This window comes from Medicago truncatula, chromosome 3, assembly GCF_003473485.1.
Source record: "Medicago truncatula cultivar Jemalong A17 chromosome 3, MtrunA17r5.0-ANR, whole genome shotgun sequence".
Classification (NCBI taxonomy): Eukaryota; Viridiplantae; Streptophyta; class Magnoliopsida; order Fabales; family Fabaceae; genus Medicago; species Medicago truncatula.
Window position 1 is genome coordinate 494,222 of NC_053044.1, and position 22,796 is coordinate 517,017.

At 32.7% G+C, this 22,796-nt stretch overlaps 3 protein-coding genes and 1 non-coding gene across 4 annotated transcripts; 3 read left to right on the plus strand and 1 right to left on the minus strand.

Annotated features, from left to right (window-relative positions):
• The first annotated feature begins 1,486 nt into the window (after positions 1-1,486).
• On the plus strand, positions 1,487-2,943 carry LOC120579668 (uncharacterized). Its single transcript, XM_039832319.1, has 2 exons — positions 1,487-2,403; positions 2,487-2,943. The coding sequence occupies exons 1-2, from the start codon at positions 1,762-1,764 to the stop codon at positions 2,655-2,657; spliced, it is 813 nt and encodes a 270-aa protein (XP_039688253.1). The 5' UTR covers positions 1,487-1,761; the 3' UTR covers positions 2,658-2,943.
• Positions 2,944-6,376: 3,433 nt separating this feature from the next.
• On the plus strand, positions 6,377-8,560 carry LOC11427952 (F-box/LRR-repeat protein At3g26922). The gene is made up of 3 exons (XM_024780152.1): positions 6,377-7,342; positions 7,447-7,593; positions 8,507-8,560. Exons 1-3 carry the CDS (start codon positions 6,377-6,379, stop codon positions 8,558-8,560), a joined length of 1,167 nt encoding a protein of 388 aa, XP_024635920.1.
• Positions 8,561-10,933: 2,373 nt separating this feature from the next.
• On the minus strand, positions 10,934-14,276 carry LOC120579674 (uncharacterized). The gene is made up of 3 exons (XM_039832338.1): positions 14,192-14,276; positions 13,736-14,078; positions 10,934-12,197 (listed from the first exon to the last, which is right to left on the minus strand). The coding sequence occupies exons 2-3, from the start codon at positions 14,076-14,078 to the stop codon at positions 11,131-11,133; spliced, it is 1,410 nt and encodes a 469-aa protein (XP_039688272.1). The 5' UTR covers positions 14,192-14,276; the 3' UTR covers positions 10,934-11,130.
• A 1,460-nt stretch (positions 14,277-15,736) lies between these two features.
• Positions 15,737-15,870, plus strand: LOC120579821 (small nucleolar RNA Z247). Its single transcript, XR_005645564.1, has one exon. It is a non-coding gene; the product is annotated as a small nucleolar RNA Z247 (small nucleolar RNA).
• Positions 15,871-22,796: the final 6,926 nt, after the last annotated feature.

A 22,796-nucleotide genomic window follows, 5' to 3' on the forward strand; every position in this document is an offset into this window, starting at 1 on the left:
CAATTCCAAAAAATTTATATTTGCGGAATTCAAGTCCAGTACACATATGTCTGCCTTGTCAGTGACAACATATTACACATATAGTATCATGCAAGACAACAAAGTCAACAACCTTACCTATCAAGTAAGTAACCCAGTCAGAATTTTGAGATTGATAGACATTCAAACTGCCAAAACATTTACATAAAGCCAATAGGACAAATTCCTCTCTGCCTTTTCCAAAATCTAGGAAGACATGGTAAGCAAAATAATAAAAATTTACTCAAAGGTTGATGTATTGATTACTTTGGATTCAATAGCACAAATAAATTATCCTCCGGTGTCATGATTAAATATCTGCTAGATGACCCATAATAGATAAGTAAGGTGATCCATATATCCAATGTCTTAAGACGACTTTAGATGAAAATTTGATATCAATTTCACTTGTGGTTGACCTTAGTTTAATGTTATGATACAACTTAGTGTAGGCTCCCACAAAAGTCTCAATATTATGATAATTTGTTGTTAGTTTTTGGGTATCATTTGTTGAATTTTTTACCGTAAATTTTAGTGTTCGGATGTCATTTGCTATCATGCAATTTTTTTTATGGAAAATGCTAACAAGAGCCCTTGGGGCATTTGTTAAGAAACTAAAAGTAGAAACCTTATCTTAGAAATTGTATATTTGATTTATTGAAATACCAAAAAGTAACTTTTTCTATGTAAAATTTCGCAATTGTTTATGTTTTTGAATCCTTAACTAGAGCCTTAAGGATACTTATTAGCATAACTTTTTTTTTTTTTAGTCTTAGATGAAGTGGTAATTCACTGAATTAAACTCACACACAACTGTGAGGTTCCGAGTTCGAACCCGGATCATGACGTCCGACCTTGCAATTTCAGCATTTCCCAGTTGATCTAAGACTTGTATTCAACCTCAATTATTTCAATTTTATTCGCTTTTGGTTTGTAGCCAGATTTGACAATGAATAAATATAATGTGTTCTGCAGAATTGATAAAATACATGGTTGTTAGATATTTTAAATTGTGATCCTTTTAAAATTTAGTCTTGTAAGGATAAATTAGACAATTAATTTAATAAGGATTATATTGTGGTGGATAATATAATGATAAATATTAAACAATTAAAATAATAAGGACGGTATCGTTTATAATGATAAATTTTAGTTAATTAAATTAATAAGGCCCAAGCCCATTAATCATAATTAGTTACACAACCCTAATAAATCAAATGCATCCTTCAAAATGCCATTGCACTCGTGAGAGGCAGCGTGTTCACATCAAATTAGGTTTACAGCGTGATTACAAGGTATTCCCCCTCTTTCTATATGTTTGTTATTAGTTTACATTTCTTGATTCTTAAAAAACAAAAATTTTACACACAATTTGGCAGACTAATATTTCTATGTTTTGTTTAATAGTTAGTTTTTTCTCTAATCAATTTAATTTCTCAGACAACAATGGAGAGACGCAAGACGAAACATAAGAACGACAACAAACATGAAGAGGACTTTATCAGTGATTTATCAGATTGTATTCTCCTTCACACACTCTCCTTTTTAAACGCCAAAGAAGCCGTTCAAACTTGTATTTTATCCAAAAGATGGATCAATCTCTGGAATACTCTTCCCACCCTTACACTAAGTTCTTCAAACTTTAGGACCTGCACAAGTTTCGATCAATTTCTGTCTCAGATTTTCTCTCTTCGTGATCACTCAAGTGCTATCCGTGCTCTCTGTTTGCACTACAATCATTTTATGGGGATTAGACTATACAAAAAGATCATAGAATACACTTTTTCACACAATGTCCAACGCTTTCGAATCAATTATAATAGTATTCAACACCTTCCACCATGCTTCTTTTCATCTCATACTTTAACCTCCCTTCATCTTTCTAGTTATTCTTTGTTTCGCTCTGGCTCGACACAAATATTTCCAAATTCTCTCAATTTCCCAGCATTAACCACTCTGTCTCTAGAGCGCCTTGCCTTTCGTTGCGGCACAAGTGATGATGATGGTTGCGTCGACCCCTTTTCCACATTTAACATGTTGAATACTTTGATCATTGACTTATGTGTAATTCTGGATGCACAAAACCTTCGCATTTCAAGTACCAAGCTTCTCAATTTAACTATATGTATGTACGATAATGATCCTCGGAAAAATTTCAGATCCTCTTTCGGAATCGAGTTATATGCTCCAACTGTCCATACTTTTGAATATAGTGGTGGTGAATATATTCCAAAACTTTTTGGGAGCAAGAGTGTTATCTCTTCTATCAAACATGTAAGTATTCATTTATTGAGTTTTCGAAGGAACAAAACATCAATTCTATTCAGCTGGCTGGTTGAACTTGCTAATATCGAATCATTGACCGCCAATTCCTCTGCACTTACGGTATTTTATATTTTTAGATTGTATTTATAAGTTTTATAAAAAATATGACTTGCAACTGATCCTAATAGATCTTGTTTGTTTAGGATCTTTTAGTGTTTCCTGATTTATTGAAGGTTAAGCTCCCTTCCTTGTTGTGTAACTTGAAGTCACTAAAATTAAAATTGTTCCAACCATGGGCACATGCCAAATTGGTGGACTTTTTGCTTCAAAACTCACCCTCAGCAAAGGTTGAGTTCAGCAAGTCATTATTATAAGGTGAAAGGTGCATCCAACAACTTTTTAAAATAGTTTTTTGGGTTAGTAATTTCATTTTTGCATCCTTCTATGTTTCTATTTCCCGCAATGTCTTTAGTTATAATAACTTTTAATGGATAAATTACAAAACCCTTATTTGAGAATAAACTTCTAGCTCACAGAATCAAAAAGCTTTAATTTTTTTTATTCTCTATGGCGCTTTTTTTATACAATTCTAATTCATTGATTCTAACCATTCCACAACTATACATGTTTGTTTAAGTAAATTGAATTTGGCTTCATTGGACATAATAAGATTGGTCTATAAAATAAATGATAGAAATATGAAAAACTAATACCTATATGTTGAGGAAACAGAGAAACTAGAATGTGCATAATGGTAATGAAATTGATTTTCCAAGAATATGTGTGCATGCATTCTCATGTATGCATCTTGAGTCACATGTATGAGTAGTCACAACTTTGATATAGAAATAGCTTGTGAAAACATTTTGTTTTTAATTAAACTTTTGTTATAGAAATAGCTTGGAAGTAAGAACTGTTATGATAAGGGCGTACGCTATAAGTGTATATTTAAGTTGTTTATAATCCGATCAGAGCCACATATATAATTTGAAAAGATATGATTGCATAAACAAATTGTAATTTTATACATTAGATAGAGCAGATATGATAATTGATCAAGAGTATATATAATTGATCAAGATATGATTGCAGAAGTAAATAGCTATATCTTTATTTTGTTGTCTAGTTAAACAGTTATAATAAACTAATATTTCCGGATGTTCCGGTGAATCCAGTCATTTACGAGGGTCAGGCAGGCAAAGATCGATGTTGCATAGACACAGCCATTTGGTCCAGATGATCTGACATTGAAATTTAAGAACGTTATCATGACACCTCATATTGTATCCATTTATATATAAAGTTAAGATCAGACAATGATTTTGTATTGAGTATTTTCCTTGTCCGACATCAACATGACATGGACACATAATTTCATTCAGTTAAATTATTTTCTCAAATTATTATTAGTTTTGATATGTCAATGTTGTGTCTGGCATTTGTGCCAGTAATTCATGAATCACTTGTTCTTTAGTATTGTTTGTGAAAACCAAATTGAGATGAGGTGTTTGGTTTACTGTGTTCTAAAATTGTACTGAGGTGGAAGAATTTACAAACCAACATGTGTTTGTAAATTTTTCAAGTGTCCTATATGAGACTTGTTTTATTCATTATTTTGTTCAATATTTTTCGTTGTTTGATCAACTTTGAAATGATTTTAAGGAACAATTCACTATCAACACTAGATTTTATAACCCGAGAACTTGGTGTATGTTCTATGGTTTTTGTAACTGGAGAACTTGGTGTAGTGTTCTATGGTTAATTTATCTACACATAGGAAATCAACCAGTGTGAGTAATAGTTTAATGTTCAATCAAACTTTTGATAATACTAGTTTTTGTCTAAGACATTATAGGGTGATGTATAAGAGACCTTAAGCTAAGAAATTGATTTTGATCTATTTTTTAAACTGCGATGATCATAGGAACTCGGATTTTATTGTTCCGGACCTCAAATTAGCAAATAGGAACATAGAGGGGATTCATACAAATCCTAATCACCATCATCATTCTAAATCCAATTTTTTTTTATTGAAGAAGCTAAATTAGCCCACTTAAATTGACACCGGAGTGAATTGAACTTGAGACTCAAGGAGATGCACACTCTCATACCTCAAATCAATACCACGAGGCCAACCTAAGTGGACTTCTAAATCTAATCTTAATTTACTTTAATTTTCAAAACAACTCTGAATGAGTATCCCAATCCCATTGGAGATGAACTAATATGTTTACAGGAATGCTATATGCAGCGACAGTTGTTATAACGAAATCTTCGGGAACTGTATTCTATCCAATGAAATAAGAGACTGGCCGACAAACATGGGGGTGGTGGGGTATAGTTGAGGTTGGATTTTCAACTGTGTAGCACTAAATTTACTTCCTGGTGTTCTCGCGATTTGTTTTGTCGCTGTGTTCAGCATTTTCCATATATATGTTTATTACTTTGAAGATGTTTTAGTACTTGCCAAAAAATCGTCACTTATGTTGTTGACTCAATGATGGATGGTGCACAAAGCATTGGACTTATCTAAACTAGTTATGGTTTTCTGTTCCACATGATGTTATACCGTCTTTATATGCCGCATTTTTTTTTTTTGGTCAGGAATGCCGCATTTTGTTATTTGGGATTTAAATATGCTAACGCTCAGATTGTTGTTATGCTCCAAGTACTTGATCTTTTACGCCAAGCCAGAATGTGTTTGTTATGATGAGTAGAGAAAGCATAAATTGTATAGGTGCATGATATGAAAGTGCATGAATATTCATACACAAAAAAATGAATACACCTTATTTTAGTTTCTTTAAGGGATGTAACTATAGAGTATATATGTATATCGATGTTAAAATGGGATTATGTGTTCCCATTGATATCGATGTTAAAATGCTCACATGCCTGTTGGAACATTTGGCTTAAAATTGGGTTATGTTGTGTGTGATAATTGCATGGGAAGTCCATGCCGACATATATATGACATTTTTCAAGGATGTCAAGTCTGTAAGTGTTGAAGGCCGGCCATGTTATGACTACCTGATATTTATCGCATTTTTGCATTGTTTCCTAGCAATCTCAAGAATTTCGAAGCTATGGTCCTAGAACCATAATGATTTCCACAAAATCCTTCAAGTAAATTCTTATGCTAACATATTATTATAGATAGTGATTAACATATTTATTTCCCTAAAAAAATAATAATTATATTTACCGTTTTGTTGATGGAAGCTAAATTTTATTCGAGGTCAGCTGAGATTCCTCAACTTTAACATTTAGTCCTGCAACTTACAAAACTTTTGTACTCAAGAAATTCTTGGGAGAGGATAGACAATTAATTTAATAATGACTAGATTGTTCTCGTTAGTATAATGATAAATATTAGGCAATTAAATTAATAAGGACTGGATCGTTCTAGATAGCATAACGATAAATATTAGACAATTAAATTAATAAGAACTAGAAATAATTTACTAAGAACCAGACTATTATGAATAGATGTTATGCAATTAATTTAATAAGGATCATATCATTTTGGATAATGTCATGACAATATTATGAACGTGATTGTGTGTGATTTGTGTTTAAGAATTATTATTGTTTTCCTAATGTGGCCAAGTCTAGTCCTTACACTGTGTAAAATTTTCCACCATCGTACAACTACCAGAACGTTTTGAGCAACCCTATTATTCTTGATCACACTAGATCGGTTTCTTACACTATGTATTATCAACCTCAACAGACTTTACAATTATCTTGCTTTCGCACTAGAAAGGCTGGTACAAATTATACAATATGAACCGGTAAAGCGTGAAACATAGAGGGTGCGGGAGAAGCAAAGGAAGTGTAAAAAGAAACTTCCTAGAAATAAATATAAAGCCCAAGCCCACTAATCAGTTACAGAACCCTAATAAAATCAAATGCATGCTTCAAAATACCAATCATCCTCCCACTCACGAGAGGCAGCTGCTCACATCACATAAGGGTAAGCGTTGTATATGTTTGTTAATTGTTGTTGTGTTATATTTCTTGATTCTTATAAACTAAAAACTTATCAAACAATTTTGAAGACTAATATTTCTTCCTTATTTTGAAGACAACAATGGAAAGACACAAGAGGCATCACAAGGACGACAGCAAAAATGAAGACGACCTTATCAGTGATTTATCCGGTTGCGTTCTCCATCTCATACTCTCCTTTTTAAACGCCAAAGAGGCCGTTCAAACTTGTATTTTATCCAAAAGATGGATCAATCTCTGGAAGACTCTTCCCACGCTTACCTTAAGTTCTTCAAACTTTAGGACCCAAAGAAGTTTGGAACAATTCGTGTATCATATTTTGTCGCTTCGAGATCACTCAACAGCTATCCATACTCTCTGCTTGCAGTTGCACTACAATCATTTTATGGGGATTAGCCTATACCGAATGATTATAGAATATGCTTTTTCACACAATGTCCAACAGTTTCGAATCAGTTATGCTATTATTGAAGACCTTCCACCACGCTTCTTTTCATCTCATACTTTAACGTCCCTTCATCTTTCTAGTAGTTTTTTGTTACACTCTGGCTCGATGCAAATATTTCCAAATTTTCTCAATTTCCCAGCATTAACCACTTTGTCTCTAAAGTACGTTGCCTTTCGTCGCAGCACAAGTTATGGCCGTTGCACCACCTTCCACAATTGTGTCGACCCCTTTTCCGCATTTAACATGTTGGATACTTTGATCATTGACTGCTGTGTACTTCTGGATGCACGAAACCTTTGCATTTCAAGTACCAAGCTTCTCAGTTTAACTATATGTATGTATGATGGTGATCCTAGGGACAATTTCAGAACCTATTTCGGAATTGAGTTATATGCTCCAACTGTTCATACCTTTAATTATAGTTGTGGTCAATATATTCCAAAACTTGTTGGGAGCAAGAGCGTTCTCTCTTCTATCAAACATGTAAATATTCATTCATCGCGTTATATGGGATCAGGGGAGAAATCATCAATTATATTCAACTGGCTGGTTGAACTTGCTAATATCGAATCATTGACCATCAATTTCTTTGCCCTTACGGTACTTTATATCTGAAAATTAATGCTGTTTTTTAGATTATATTTATAAATTTTTATCAAAAATATGACTTGCAACTGATCCTAATACTTGTTGTTTGCTTATAGGATATTTTCTTATTTCCTGATTTATTGAAGATTAAGCTCCCTTCCTTGTTGTGTAACTTGAAGTCACTGAAAATAAAAGTGTTCCAACCTATAAGCATACCTGCCGAAACAGTGGACTTTTTGCTTCAAAACTCACGATCGGCAAAGGTTGACTTCATCAAGCCCTTATAAGTGAAAGGTGCATCCAACAACTCTTTAAAATATATTTTTTGTTTTAGTAATTTCAATGGATAAATTACGCAACCCTTATTTTAGAGAAACAAATGTGTGTGTGTGCAGTGCATTAATGTTGATGTATGCATCTTTAATCTTTTTGCTTCTACCTATACATCAAGATTATTTTTCTATTTGTTTATGTAAATTAAATTTAGAAAAACCCTTATATGATGAGCTAAAGAATTGAAGTAAGAAAAGATAGGTTGAATGTGCATAATGGTAATGAAATTGATTTTCCATGAATGTGTGTGTGTTTGTGTGCATGCATGCATCTTGAGTCACATGTAAGAGTAGTTTGAATTAACTTATAGCTCGTAGAAATCCACTTGGGTTGGCACGGTAGTGTTGGCTTGGGACCACGGCGCCAATTTTGATGGGCAAGTATGGCTTCTTGAAAAGGAACTTATAGCTGTAGGTGCATCAAAACCCTAAGAAAAACAAAGCTTCTGACAAAGCTTCTAGCTCATTGAAAATGTGTGCATCTTGAATCACATGATAACGTATCTGCGCAGAAAATAAATCATATGTGCTAAATTTTCCCAATGTAAAACAACATTGCATTTTAATAATTGACTTTTTTTTTTTTTAATCTTTCCGGCACAATCACTTGTTAGGAGGGCTTATGGAAACAACTTATAACATGCTCATATGATATTTTCAGCTTATTTCCATAAACTCTTCAAGATAGTTTATGAAAGAAAAAAAAAAGCAAAATTGCTGTCAAAACAAAAGGACTTTTACCTTTTTTAAATCAAGATAGTTTATGATATTTGAATTTTTTGATTAAAAAACAGCAAAAACACTGTGAAATCTGATATTTGTCTTGCCTGTTGTTTTACAATAGGTTGTTGGTGATGTGGTTCCTCAACTTCATGCTAGGCTTCCTTTGACAGATTGAATTAGTAAATTGAGTTATTGCAAAAACACTTTTAACATTATATACAAACTTGAGATCAGACAATAGTTTTGTATTGAGCATTTTGATCTCTATCGAATGCGTGCCCAGTGCCCAACATCAACATGGCACTGACACATATTTGTCAAATTATTATCAGTTTTGATGTGTCAGTAGATTGTAGTGAACTTTTGTCTAAATATAAAGTTGTGTTGAGGTTGGAAGATATTTATAAACCAATAAGTGTTTGTAAATTTTTCAAGTGTTTTATTCTAGCACTTCACAAGCACTTCCCATAGCATAACAAATGACTACTGATAAGGTTTTAAAAAAAAAAAATATTCACTTACACTATCTGAAACTTGGATTCGAATTGGTAGATTATACATAAATTTCATTGTAAATTGTTGTTATGATCAGAGGTGCCCCTCCCATAATCTAAATTTAAATTCTGTAAAAATATATAAGAAGGCATGCCACTGTGATAATAATTTGGAAAAAATTAGTTTCTGGTATATCTATTACTATTTGTTTTTATTTATAGGTTTCTTCCACCGGAAGTAATCGTGTAGGAGAGTCTAACCTCTTCTTACTTGACTCAACCCATGATGATTCTAGAACATTTGATTAATTTTTAAAAATGTCAGTTGAAACATTTGAAATAATAACCAAATTAACATATTCACTTATTTTCACTTATTTTCTAAAGTTGGTCTAGAAATTATTCAAAGAAAAATGTTGGTAAAAAATGAGTGACGAGTGATTCAACATGTATTAAAAACCAAAAGAATTGCTAGATGTGACGAAAATGACTTGAAAACATATAGTTTTTCATCTTCATTTTTGTAAACATTAGAGTGTGATTAAATATAGATATATGGAGAAGACAACTATCCAAACTATCTCCTATAAGTGGTCCACATTTTATCTTCAACATGTTGTTAAAGATAGATATATTTTTCACTCCTAGATGTAACGCAGAACCAAAAAAATTAACAAAACGAATTGAAATGGAATGCATAACCAAAAAAGAAATGTTAACTGAAAGACATTGTAATCTTTATTTTTTTTAAGCAACAAAGATACCATAATAGAGAATGTAATCAACTAATTTTTCATCTCAATACTTCTCTAAGATTGAAACTCCAAAATTAAATTTCTTTGTCAAGAAGTCCTTGAACTCCAAAATTAAATTTTTATGCCCTTGAAACAGCTCATTCACTCTTGTAGCGACAACATTTCTATCAATTGCTGCAGCCAAGAAATCCTTAACAATTTCTAAAAACTCATCATACTTTTCCCTATCCTTATCTTGATCAAACTCATCTTTTATTGTGATTAACGCTAATGCATTCTCAAAGGAGTTCGCCATCTTGAAGGGAATACTTATTAATATCAACAAAATAAAGCAAACTGAATATAATTCAGTACAAAACAAATTGATAAAAAGAAGATTTGAGTGAAGCGACTTGGATTTTGGAGTGTGTTAAACCTTAAACCCTAAGGATGTGTTTGCAAATTGGATTTTGGAGGGTTTAGCGGGGAAGGTCTTTGGAGGGCTAAACCATAAACAACTTGATATCATATACTCACATATTTTTTAAAATTTTAAATATATATAAAAATATAAGATTAGTCCTCCAATGTTTTTCCTTCAAAACTCTCTAAAATCTAGCCCACAAACAAACCAAAAATCTCTAATCTAACCCACGAATAAACCCTCAATAAATAAGAGGGACAAAAACCCTAATCCTTCACCCATTAAGAACTAATAAGTTTTACCTTATTCGTTCTTTTCAACGTCGAGGTTCACAAAATGAAGCACCTGTAGCGTCGGTCACATGGAGAGAAACGAAGGAGGAGAAAACGTAATAGCGTGAGGCTTTTGCAAAGTTGTGTTTTCCTACAGTTCCTGAAGTTTACTCACAAAGGTTCCCCTTCTTTATACATGTGACTGCACCTAACTGCAAGGAATTCAACTGCAATGAATCCAAATTCGGTTTTTATACCAGTGTTGTACAAGCTAGGTGCGTAAGATTATTAATACTTTTTTTTTTACTTATAGATATGCCAAAAAAAATTAGGGTTAATTGTTCAAAATGATCTTATAAAAATAAAGACATATATTCTACATCTGTAATTTGAGATTCTTTCTATTTTTTACCCTCTAATATACGTGATGTCCAAAATAGTAATTTGGAGGTTGAATTTTTTCATAATTTTTTTGCAGGCATAGTTAGAACTTTAAAATACGGTTTTCCACAACAACAACAAAAGAAAAGAATTTTTCCACAAAAGAATGATTAATTATGAACCAAATCAGAAGAAGAAAATAAAAGGAAATGTTAAATTTATGCTTTCAAACCAAAACACAACAACAAAAGATGGTACACTGGTTTTAACAATATCAGCATCCATTTCAAAACTATTCATCTCAATAGTTCTCTAATGTTGAAACCATACACCATGACATGTTTTTTTAGTCTAGTCAAATTATTGGAAAACAAAAGGGCATCATAAAGAACATGGTCCAAACACAAATATCACAAGCTACATTGTGTACAATAACCATGTTACTCATCTGGAGAAAAATCCACCTCATATTGTTGATGTCTAAAGCACCAATCCAGCAAGTAGGCATTTTCCGTTGGAGGAACTCGAGTTCTATCATGCTTAATGTATTTTGGCAGTCTGTTATCATCCCCTAAACACACTTTACATGTTGTCGATGAAAGATTGATGGCATACAAAGAGTTGCTTTCAAAACCCCACCTCCTCGGGTTGTTCAATGCATAGAAGTATTCCCCCGAAGCATAAAATAAGGCAATGTCGCCCAAAGTTTCCAGCTTGACATAATTCATGGTTGAGAAGTCTATCTTGTAAACATTCAATATTTCCTCGGACTCAATATGAACCACTAAAAGTTGTCCATCACAACAAACCAACCTTAGGTGTGACATAGATGTTACATCGGGCATACTCTTCATTTCTAAAAATTTTATATTTGAGGAATTCAAGTCGAGTACACCTATGATGGCCTCGTTGGTGACAACATATATAGTATTATGAAACACAACAAAGTCAACAACCTTCCATGCATTTCCCATTGTTAAATATGTAACCCAACCCAAATTTCGAGACTGATAGACATACAAACTGCTAGAACTTTTACATGAAGCAACTAAGACAAATTCCTCCGAGCCTTTGCCAAAAGCAAGTAACACATGGTAAGCAAAATAAGTAGAATTGACTTTAAAGGTTGATGTATTGATTACCTTCTTTCTTCTTGTAAATGGATTTAATAGCAGAAAAGAATTGTTGTCCCCTCTCATGATCAAATATCCGCTAGAACTGCCAAAATAGGCAAAGTGCCAGAATTGATTGATCGTCTTCGAGTGATAAACTTTTCGGTCAGCTATGCTGATGAAGGAAAAGGATTTCTTATCATGGTAAGACTTTTTAATAAGTAATGGTTCTTGGGATGCCAAGAACTTTTTCCAGTAAGTTTTATGAAACTCCCTCCAATTCTTGCACACGCCAGAAAATTGAAAGAGGTCATCGAAATCTAGATCTCTGGAAATGACATCAAGCATATCCCAGGAAAATGGACAATTATCTTCTATGTTATTCATGGCTTCCCCTGTGTATCACAACAATGACAAGGTTAGGTGATTTAAAAACATATGCTTTTTTCATATTTCCAAAATATATGTTTTTTTATTGTTCATCTTGTATACTATCATTAAAAACAGAAAGATAAAGAAATATTTATTTCCCATTATATTCCCAAACAAAAATGGAGACCAACACTTTAATGTGAATAGTTTATTATCCCATTTTCGGGATCACGCCAATGTATAGCAATTGAAACATTAGATAGCAATTTTCACCCTCACAGGGAAATTAACATTCTAACTGATAGCATAAATTATTAATTAATATTCTATCAATATGAGTCGTCTTCTTACCTTCAGAATAGGTCGAAAGAAATATTTTTTATCGCGTCTAAACACTTTCAATAGTAATATTGGTTGAAACTAGGCCAACAACTCATATAGGAGATAAATAAATGGCATATGAGTATGAGCTGGATGGGAAGTATGCTGAGTTGGAAAACTATAAAAGAGGGAATCCAAAGGATGAGACTAACAACGATAATTTCTAATTTAATTCCAAAGTTTCAGAGGAAACTATCAAGACAGAGTTTATCAGTAAACATTAGTTTCCCATGGACATAAAATGCATGAACCCCTAACAATATTTTTAGTACACCAAAGATATACCCTCCATAAATTTTTTAGTACTTTGTTACATGAACTATTTCTATTCTATCATAAATTTATCTCTTCAACAATGTTGTTAGAACGGCAGCCATGTTCACAATAAAAGAAATAAAAAAACGCAAACTAAAAAACACACAGTGGATGCTTTCTATTATTTGAATTCTTGCTTAGAGCTACAGATTACAAGATAAATGATTGAGAAGTATGCTGAGTTGGAAACCAGATAAAATAGAGAATCTTAAGGTTGATCAATGTTATATAATAATTTCTTCTTGAAGTACTTTTATTTTTTTCGATTGAATGTTTACAAAATATTTTCTGGATGCAAGGAGCTTCTGCTATATTTTCTTTTAATCAAGACAGTTTTTACAAGTGAACATTAGTTTCCTATGGACATAAAATGCATGCACTCCAAACCCCTACTTTTAATTATCCAAAGATATAGCCTTCATCTGTTTGATACATGAAAATATATCATCAACTTGTACAAAAGAAAACAAATAGAAAAACACAAACAAAGAACACCCGAAATTTGATCACAAAGTTTGGCCAATCATGTACCTTTCTATTATTAAATTTCAATCTTGGGGTTAAAGATTACAATTTTTGTTTAAATACTATACCCAATTGACAAGATTTCCCCTAAACCTTAAGGGACCCTACCAACTTATCGTTAAACTATGAGCCATACTCAACAAATGCAAAGTACTGTAACAAACTTAATCCCTTAATCTTACACTCGCTTCTCTCAATACAATAACGATGGACCAATTTATTGACACTTTATATAGCTATATATGGTAGATTATAGCAAAAAACTGCATAAATAAGAAGAAATATATAAATATATAAAATAATCAACACATGTGAAGTAGAATAATGGTATGCTACTAACCAGTGTCCAGCTGAACTGAAGGTGTGATTCGATATTTCTTTAGCACTTCGATATTTGTCTCTGTCATTCGACCATCTTGTTCTTCATCATCATCATCACGATCCAATGGAAGTTTGATTTCATATTTAGCTGGCAAGAAGGTGTTGAATCTCAAAATTAAATCTTCATGGCCATCCAACAACTCGTACACTCTTAATTTGACAACCCTAGCATCAATTGTTTCAGCCTTGAAATCCTTCATAATTTGTAGAAAAGATTCATATTTTCCCCCTTTCTCATATCCAAACTTACGTTTTAATGCTGAGAATAACCCTAATGCATCACCAAGGGAGAGATTCTTCATCTTGAAAGGTATCATGATTAAGAAAATAAGAAAAATTCAGTTTAATTCAAAACAATGAAAAATAAAATACATGAAAATAAGATTACAATGAAGGAAGACAAGGAGGGGCATACCGTTGTATCTGCGGCGACAGAGCTGAAGTGAGGGTTTCGAATTTTAATTGACTTGAGTCGGGTTCATCACCAAGCCGTCGGCCCAACAAATCTAGAGGCCTTAAATGAAATTTGGAAAAGAGACCCTTTAGATATTAACAACAAAATTAGAGACTTTTTCAAGATAATTTGTTTTTTGTAATATTAAACACAAAAATAAATATTAAATACTTTCGAAAGATTGATCAATTTTTTATAAGAAAAAGTTTAGGTGAGTTGAGCTCCAGGGCATATCGCCAACTCCAGCCAACCGTCATAGACATCATTTACGGCTTGATTAATTTTTAGTAAACTTAATGAGTAAAATTTATACCATGTGGTCCACAAATCCTAGCATAACTAACAAAAATGTCAAAATTGATAGATCAAACCCACTAATTAAATAGGGTTCAAACTTCTACTCCTCTACTTGTATGTAGGTATCCAATTGTTATTGGCATTTCGTCTATTTAAAAAAGTTTATATCATGTGACCTAAAGAAAATTGAAGATCAAGAAGGCTTCCTCACCACTCCTCAATATTAAATTATACACCAAAGAAGTCATCATGTAGCAGTAAAACCACATGTATGAGACTACTTACCATCTGAACCACTTTAATTGGCGGATATTCTTATTTTGTAATCAACTTGATTACAAAATCACATGTATAAAACCACATGTATGAAACCACATATTTCTTTATTTGTAACCAAAAAATCAACTTGATTATTTTTCTATTATGGAAATAATCAATTTGATTATAAATGCGCAAAAATAATAAGCAATCAAACATAGACAAATATTGTTAGAGACACAATCCCTTAATTATTGGATCATATCAAGTCAACACATCAAGTTATAAATAACAATTATCTGCATATCAAGTCAGCACATCTTATACATAATTAGCAATTATGTTTCCTTATAGCTTATCATATTCTGTTGTATATATTGTATGTCTTACTCAACATTTTAAAGATAAGAAATACAATACAAACTTTCTATCTTGGCATCAGAGCTCTTAAGCTGAAAAGCTCTTGATCCATCAGAAAAACATGGCTTCCGCTGCCAACAACAACAAAAATGACCTACCATCATCTGTATCTGTCAAGCTGGACAGAAACAATTATCCCCTATGGAAATCTCTAGTTCTACCAGTGGTCAGAGGATGCAAGCTCGATGGATATATGTTGGGAACGAAAAAGTGTCCTGAAGAATTCATTACCTCTTCGGACTCAAGCAAGAGCAACAACCCTGCCTTTGAAGAATGGCAAGCCAATGATCAACGCCTCCTTGGGTGGATGCTCAACTCGATGGCTACTGAAATGGCAACTCAGCTGCTGCATTGTGAGACCTCCAAACAGCTTTGGGATGAGGCTCAAAGTCTGGCTGGAGCACACACAAGGTCTCAAATCATTTATCTCAAGTCTGAATTTCACAGCATCAGAAAAGGGGAAATGAAAATGGAAGACTATCTAATCAAAATGAAGAACCTTGCTGACAAACTCAAACTTGCCGGCAATCCGATTTCAAATTCTGATCTGATCATTCAAACTCTTAATGGTTTGGATTCTGAATATAATCCTATAGTTGTAAAATTGTCCGATCATACTACACTCAGCTGGGTGGATTTACAAGCTCAATTACTAACTTTTGAAAGTAGAATTGAGCAACTGAATAACCTCACCAATCTTAATTTGAATGCAACAGCAAATGTTGCAAACAAATTTGATCACCGAGACAACAGGTTCAATTCCAACAACAATTGGAGAGGTTCCAACTTCAGAGGTTGGAGAGGAGGCAGAGGAAGAGGCAGGTCATCCAAAGCACCATGCCAAGTCTGTGGCAAGACTAATCACACTGCAATAAATTGCTTTCACAGGTTTGACAAAAACTACTCAAGATCCAATTATTCAGCAGACAGTGACAAGCAAGGATCTCACAATGCCTTCATAGCCTCTCAGAACTCAGTCGAAGACTATGACTGGTACTTTGATAGCGGTGCAAGCAATCATGTAACACATCAAACTGACAAGTTCCAAGACTTGACTGAGCACCATGGTAAGAATTCTCTGGTTGTTGGTAATGGTGATAAATTAGAGATTGTGGCCACAGGTTCTTCAAAACTTAAGTCACTCAATTTAGATGATGTCTTATATGTACCTAACATTACCAAAAATCTATTAAGTGTTTCAAAATTGGCTGCTGACAACAACATATTTGTTGAGTTTGATAAAAATTGTTGCTTTGTGAAGGAAAAATTGACAGGGAAGGTAATACTAAAAGGGCTACTTAAAAATGGATTATACCAGCTCTCAGGCACCAAAGGAAACCCATATGCTTTTGTATCTGTCAAGGAAAGCTGGCATAGGAGACTTGGTCATCCTAATAATAAGGTCTTAGACAAAGTCTTGAAAAGTTGTAATGTCAAAGTACCACCTAGTGATAATTTTAGTTTTTGCGAGGCATGCCAATATGGCAAAATGCACCTTTTACCTTTTAAGTCTTCTTCTTCTCATGCCCAGGAACCACTTGAGTTGGTCCATACTGATGTATGGGGTCCAGCACCAATAATGTCTTCCTCTGGTTTTAAATACTATGTGCACTTTATTGATGATTTCAGTAGGTTTACCTGGATTTATCCCTTGAAACAAAAGTCTGAAACTGTGCAGGCTTTTACTCAATTTAAAAACCTAACTGAAAACCAGTTCAATAAAAGAATCAAAGTAATTCAATGTGATGGTGGTGGTGAATACAAACCTGTGCAGAAACTTGCAATAGATGCTGGTATACAATTTAGAATGTCATGCCCATATACCTCTCAACAAAATGGAAGAGCCGAGAGGAAACACAGACATATAGCTGAATTTGGCTTAACCTTACTTGCACAAGCTCAAATGCCCTTACATTATTGGTGGGAAGCCTTCTCTACTGCAGTATACCTCATTAACAGACTACCATCCCAAGTTACTCAAAATGAGAGTCCCTATTCACTCATATTTCATAAAGAACCTGACTATAAGTTGCTAAAACCATTTGGTTGTGCGTGTTACCCTTGCCTCAAACCGTATAACCAACACAAGCTACAATTCCACACAACCAGGTGTGTGTTCTTGGGATATAGCAACTCCCACAAAGGTTACAAATGTCTCAACTCTCATGGAAGGACTTTCATATCAAGACATGTCATCTTTAATGAAGACCTTTTTCCATTCCATGAGGGGTTTCTCAATACAAGAAGTCCTTTGAAAACAACAATTAACAATCCATCTACTTCTTTTCCTTTGTGCAGTGCAGGTAATTCTATCAATGATGCTAGCATACCAATCATTGAAGAAGAAAATCAAGATGAGACAAACGAAGAAGACTCTCAAGGTGTTACTAGTGACACAGAACAAACTGACAATGGTTCATTAGAAGGTGACACCACTCATGAAGAGACACCAGACATAGTTCAGCAGCAAAATGTGGGTGAATCAAGCTTGGACACAAATACAAGTAATGCAATACACACAAGGAGTAAGTCAGGCATTCACAAGCCGAAGCTACCTTACATTGGAATCACTGAGACTTACAAAGACACAGTGGAACCTGCAAATGTCAAGGAAGCTCTCACAAGAACCTTATGGAAAGAAGCAATGCAAAAGGAGTTTCAAGCTCTCATGTCCAACAAGACGTGGATACTAGTCCCTTACCAAGATCAAGAAAACATAGTTGACTCAAAATGGGTCTTCAAGACCAAATACAAGTCAGATGGTTCCATAGAAAGGAGGAAAGCCAGACTAGTTGCAAAGGGGTTTCAACAAACAGCTGGAATCGACTATGAAGAAACATTTAGTCCTGTAGTCAAAGCTAGCACAGTCAGAGTCATCCTCTCAATTGCAGTACACCTCAATTGGGAAGTTAGGCAACTAGACATCAACAATGCGTTCCTAAATGGATACCTCAAAGAAACCGTATTCATGCATCAGCCCGAAGGATTTGTTGATCCTACCAAGCCTAATCACATATGCAAACTATCTAAAGCAATTTATGGGCTGAAGCAGGCACCGAGAGCTTGGTTTGATAGTCTGAAAACTGCATTGTTAAATTGGGGCTTTCAAAACACAAAAAGTGATCCTTCTCTTTTTCTTTTAAAAGGTAAAGATCATATCACATTTCTCCTTATATATGTGGATGACATAATAGTCACAGGCAGCAGCAACAATTTCCTTCAAGCTTTCATCAAACAACTTAATGATGTCTTCTCTCTCAAAGATTTGGGTCGTTTACACTACTTTCTGGGCATAGAAGTACAAAGAGATGCAAGTGGAATGTACCTTAAACAATCCAAATACATCGGTGACTTGCTGAAGAAATTCAAGATGGAAAATGCCTCACCATGTCCAACACCGATGATAACAGGAAGACATTTCACAGTTGAGGGGGAGAAATTGAAAGATCCAACTGTGTTCAGACAAGCCATAGGAGGGCTGCAATATTTAACTCACACAAGACCTGACATAGCCTTTTCTGTTAATAAACTCAGTCAATACATGAGTTCACCTACCACTGACCATTGGCAAGGTATAAAAAGAATCTTGAGATATCTCCAAGGCACCATCAATTATTGCCTGCACATCAAGCCATCCACTGACTTGGATATAACAGGTTTTTCTGATGCAGACTGGGCCACTAGTATTGATGACAGAAAATCCATGGCTGGTCAATGTGTGTTCCTTGGTGAAACACTCATCTCTTGGTCCTCAAGAAAACAAAAAGTATTATCAAGATCAAGCACAGAGTCAGAGTACAGAGCACTAGCTGACCTAGCTGCTGAGATAGCATGGATTCGTTCACTACTTTTTGAACTGAAACTCCCATTGCCAAGGAAGCCCATACTATGGTGTGATAACTTGAGTGCCAAGGCACTAGCTTCTAATCCAGTATTGCATGCTCGTTCTAAGCATATTGAAATTGATGTTCATTACATCAGAGACCAAGTACTACAAAATAAGGTTGTTGTGGCTTATGTTCCTACAACGGATCAAATTGCAGATTGTCTCACCAAGCCATTAAGTCACACACGTTTCAGTCAACTAAGACACAAACTTGGTGTGATTCACTCACCACCAGTTTGAAGGGGGGTGTTAGAGACACAATCCCTTAATTATTGGATCATATCAAGTCAACACATCAAGTTATAAATAACAATTATCTGCATATCAAGTCAGCACATCTTATACATAATTAGCAATTATGTTTTCTTATAGCTTATCATATTCTGTTGTATATATTGTATGTCTTACTCAACATTTTAAAGATAAGAAATACAATACAAACTTTCTATCTAATATAATGCACCAAAATATAGTATAAACAATATTGAAAAGATTGAAGAAAAATAACGAACCTGAAAAATAAATAAACAGTGGCTTCTTCTTAATTTGGTTGAGCAAAGCACCAAGTGTCTTTTGCTTTGTTCCTGATTCTAGTTTTTCCGTACGAATGTTTTTTCTTGATTTTGTTTAATAACTAGTAATAGACCCGTGCTTCCGCATAGGTCGCATAACATTCCGGTAATCATATAAAAAATAATTTCATTGTTAATATTGTCAAATGTTTAAAGATATTAAATGAAAATTATCAACATTAATATAATGTTTCGATTGAATATTTTTTTCTTATATAAAGAAAAATATGTTAAATATTTGAATCGCGAATGTTGTGGATTTTATTTTCTTATGTACGGGGAAAACAAAATTTTACATACATATATGAGAAAGTTAATAAAATAAATTTTTCAAAACTCATGATTATTTTTCAAAATATCAAAATTAATGTAATGTTTTCTATTAAATAACTTTTTATTTTATATGTAAAACATTGTTTATTGTTTGCATCGTCTCCGTTGCAAATTTTATGTAAATATATGAGAAAGTTGATATGATAAAATTGTATAAACTCATTAATATTGTCAAAATATAAACATTAATATAGTGTTTCTATTGAATAACTTTTTATTTTATATGCAAAACACCGTTCAATGTTTGCACCGCACCCGTTGCTGATTTTTTGTGCTTATATATGCATAAATAAATTTTTATGTACATATATGAGAAAATCATTATGATAAAATTTTAGAAACTCATGACTATTTTCAAAATATCAAATCAACGTAGTGTTTATATTAAATAATTTTTTCTTTTATATGCAAAACTTTGTTCAAAGTTTCCACGGCACCCCTGATGAAACAAATTTTAATGTAAATATATGAGAAAATTGATATGATAAAATTGTGGAAACTGACTAATATTGCCAAAATATAAACATTAAAATAGTATTCCTATTGAATAACTTTTTCTTTTATATATGCAAAACATTGTTCAATTTTTGAACCGCACCTGTTGTAGATCTTATGTGCTCATATATGCATTAATAAATTTTTATGTACATATATGATAAAATCTATATGATCATATTTTTGAAACTCGATTATTTTCAGAATATCAACATCAATGTAGTGTTTCTATTAAATAACTTTTTATTTTATATTTAAAATACCGTTAAATATTTGCACCACACTCGTTAAGGATTTAAAATGCTTATATATGCAAAAAAAAAATATGCAACTATATGTGATAGTCAATACGATCAAATTTGAAAAACTAATGACTATTTTCAAAATGTCAACATTACTGTATTGTTTCTCCAAAACAACATTATATATATACACCGCACTCATTGTACAACTTACTTGCTTATATATTCAAAATCAAATGAAAAGATAGACATCCGTAATTATCATAATAATATATTGGCTATTAAAACGGACAATTATGAAATTTTGTTGGATTTTGATTTTTATATATTATTTTTTAAAATAATTTTTTTATATATTGTTAGTAGAACGAAAAAACAAATAATATTTTAAAAGACTTATTAATTTTTCACATATCCGTGGAAGTGTAAATTAGTTACTATTTTTTTTTTGTAGAGAAAAAATAACTGGCTAAAAAAATTAATTTTAAAAGTATTTCAAAGACTTTTTAATTTTGCATCCCAAAAAACAAATATGCGTGAAAATTTGTTATATACGTGGATAATTCCATAGTATTTGTATTTAAGTCATATTTTAAAAAAACAAAAAAATAGATTCTATTTGTTAGATTTGTGTTGACCATTATCTATAATTTTTTTAACAAATTAATTAATTTCATAGTTATATGTGGAAATTTGTTTTTTTTTAGAGGATGTGGAAATTTGTTACATTGTGATTATCATTATCCATAATTAATTTTAAAAAAAATATTAAATTTTGCAAAATGACCATTATGCACATAAAGTTAAGGAGATCATGAGTTTTGAAGAGGACGATTATGAAATTTTGTTGTACTTCAACTTTCAGATATTGTTAGTAGATAATTTAAAAAAAATAATTAAATTTTGCAAAATGACCATTATGCACATAAAATTAAGGAGATAATGAGTTTTAAAGAGGATGATTATGAAATTTTACTGTACTCAACTTTCATATATTGTTAGTAGAAGAGTAGAAAGAAGTGGAATAGGAAGATTGATAAAAGGTAATCAATTCACTCCTTTTTGCATGCTGTAACAAAGTGATGATAGTCATGAAGTCATGACTTCTAGCGTATTTGTTTTTTCTTTGGTAACTGACAAAATAATCATATTTTGTGACCTCAAATACAAATGAATTTCAACTAACTAACATATTTAATTTTATTATTTCAACGATAATACTTCTTTTTTCCGGGCTTATTTGGGTATCTTGAAGAATTTTTTGTCATTTATCATCTACATGGTAGAACATGCACACACATAATTGAGAGAGATTAGAATGTTCTGGTTACTTCAGAAGGTTCTGTACTATGATCAGAATGATCTCTACACACTCACACGTAGAAGAAACTACAAAGGAAAAATAAAACTCTTTATTATTGAGAGAGATATGAGTTATATCAATTACACTTTACATGACTCTTATTTATAGTACTATGCAATAGTTAGTTATTAACTAACTAACCACTAACCATACTAACTAAACTAACCCTTACTAACTAACTAACATTAGAATATGAATAATACTTCAACACCACATACAATGAAAATTAATCACAACTAAACTTGTAAGTAGAGCAAAAGTTTAGGTCTTTTATGCATCTGATTTGTTTGTCTTGTGTTTGGACAATATGGAAGAAAAAATAGTATAATTTTCGACAATAAAGAAGCTCAGCTGCCTCAATTGTTCGATAAAATTAAGCTACAATCTTATTGGTAGTTGAAGATGAAGAATCCTATTTTTTACTTTGATTATCATGTTTGGTGGCTTAATCCTACTATATGGGATTCACTTTGTATTTTTTCTTTTATTTTAACTATTCCTGCGAAATCTTTTTAGAGTCTATGTAATTAACTTTTGATGTTCTTGCCGGCACATCTTGTGCAAGGCAGAACATTTGGTTCTTTTAAAATACATTCAATTTTGACTTGTTCTAAAAATAGTAAAAGTTTATTGGTGTGGCTAATTCTCAATTCTCATTGTTTTATATATTACACACACAATTCCTAAGGACAGTGTTACA

What these genes read in the sequence shown, in the direction of transcription:
- LOC120579668 (XM_039832319.1), top strand. Translation starts at nt 1,762, where the DNA reads ATGGGGATTAGACTATACAAAAAGATCATAGAATACACTTTTTCACAC. An exon ending in CCAATTCCTCTGCACTTACG is followed by an intron (nt 2,404 to 2,486) that starts GTATTTTATATT and finishes TTGTTTGTTTAG; the next exon opens with GATCTTTTAGTGTTTCCTGA.
- LOC11427952 (XM_024780152.1), top strand. Translation starts at nt 6,377, where the DNA reads ATGGAAAGACACAAGAGGCATCACAAGGACGACAGCAAAAATGAAGAC. An exon ending in TCAATTTCTTTGCCCTTACG is followed by an intron (nt 7,343 to 7,446) that starts GTACTTTATATC and finishes GTTTGCTTATAG; the next exon opens with GATATTTTCTTATTTCCTGA. An exon ending in AAAACTCACGATCGGCAAAG is followed by an intron (nt 7,594 to 8,506) that starts GTTGACTTCATC and finishes GTTTTACAATAG; the next exon opens with GTTGTTGGTGATGTGGTTCC.
- LOC120579674 (XM_039832338.1), bottom strand. Translation starts at nt 14,078, where the DNA reads ATGAAGAATCTCTCCCTTGGTGATGCATTAGGGTTATTCTCAGCATTA. An exon ending in TTCAGTTCAGCTGGACACTG is followed by an intron (nt 12,198 to 13,735) that starts GTTAGTAGCATA and finishes TGTGATACACAG; the next exon opens with GGGAAGCCATGAATAACATA.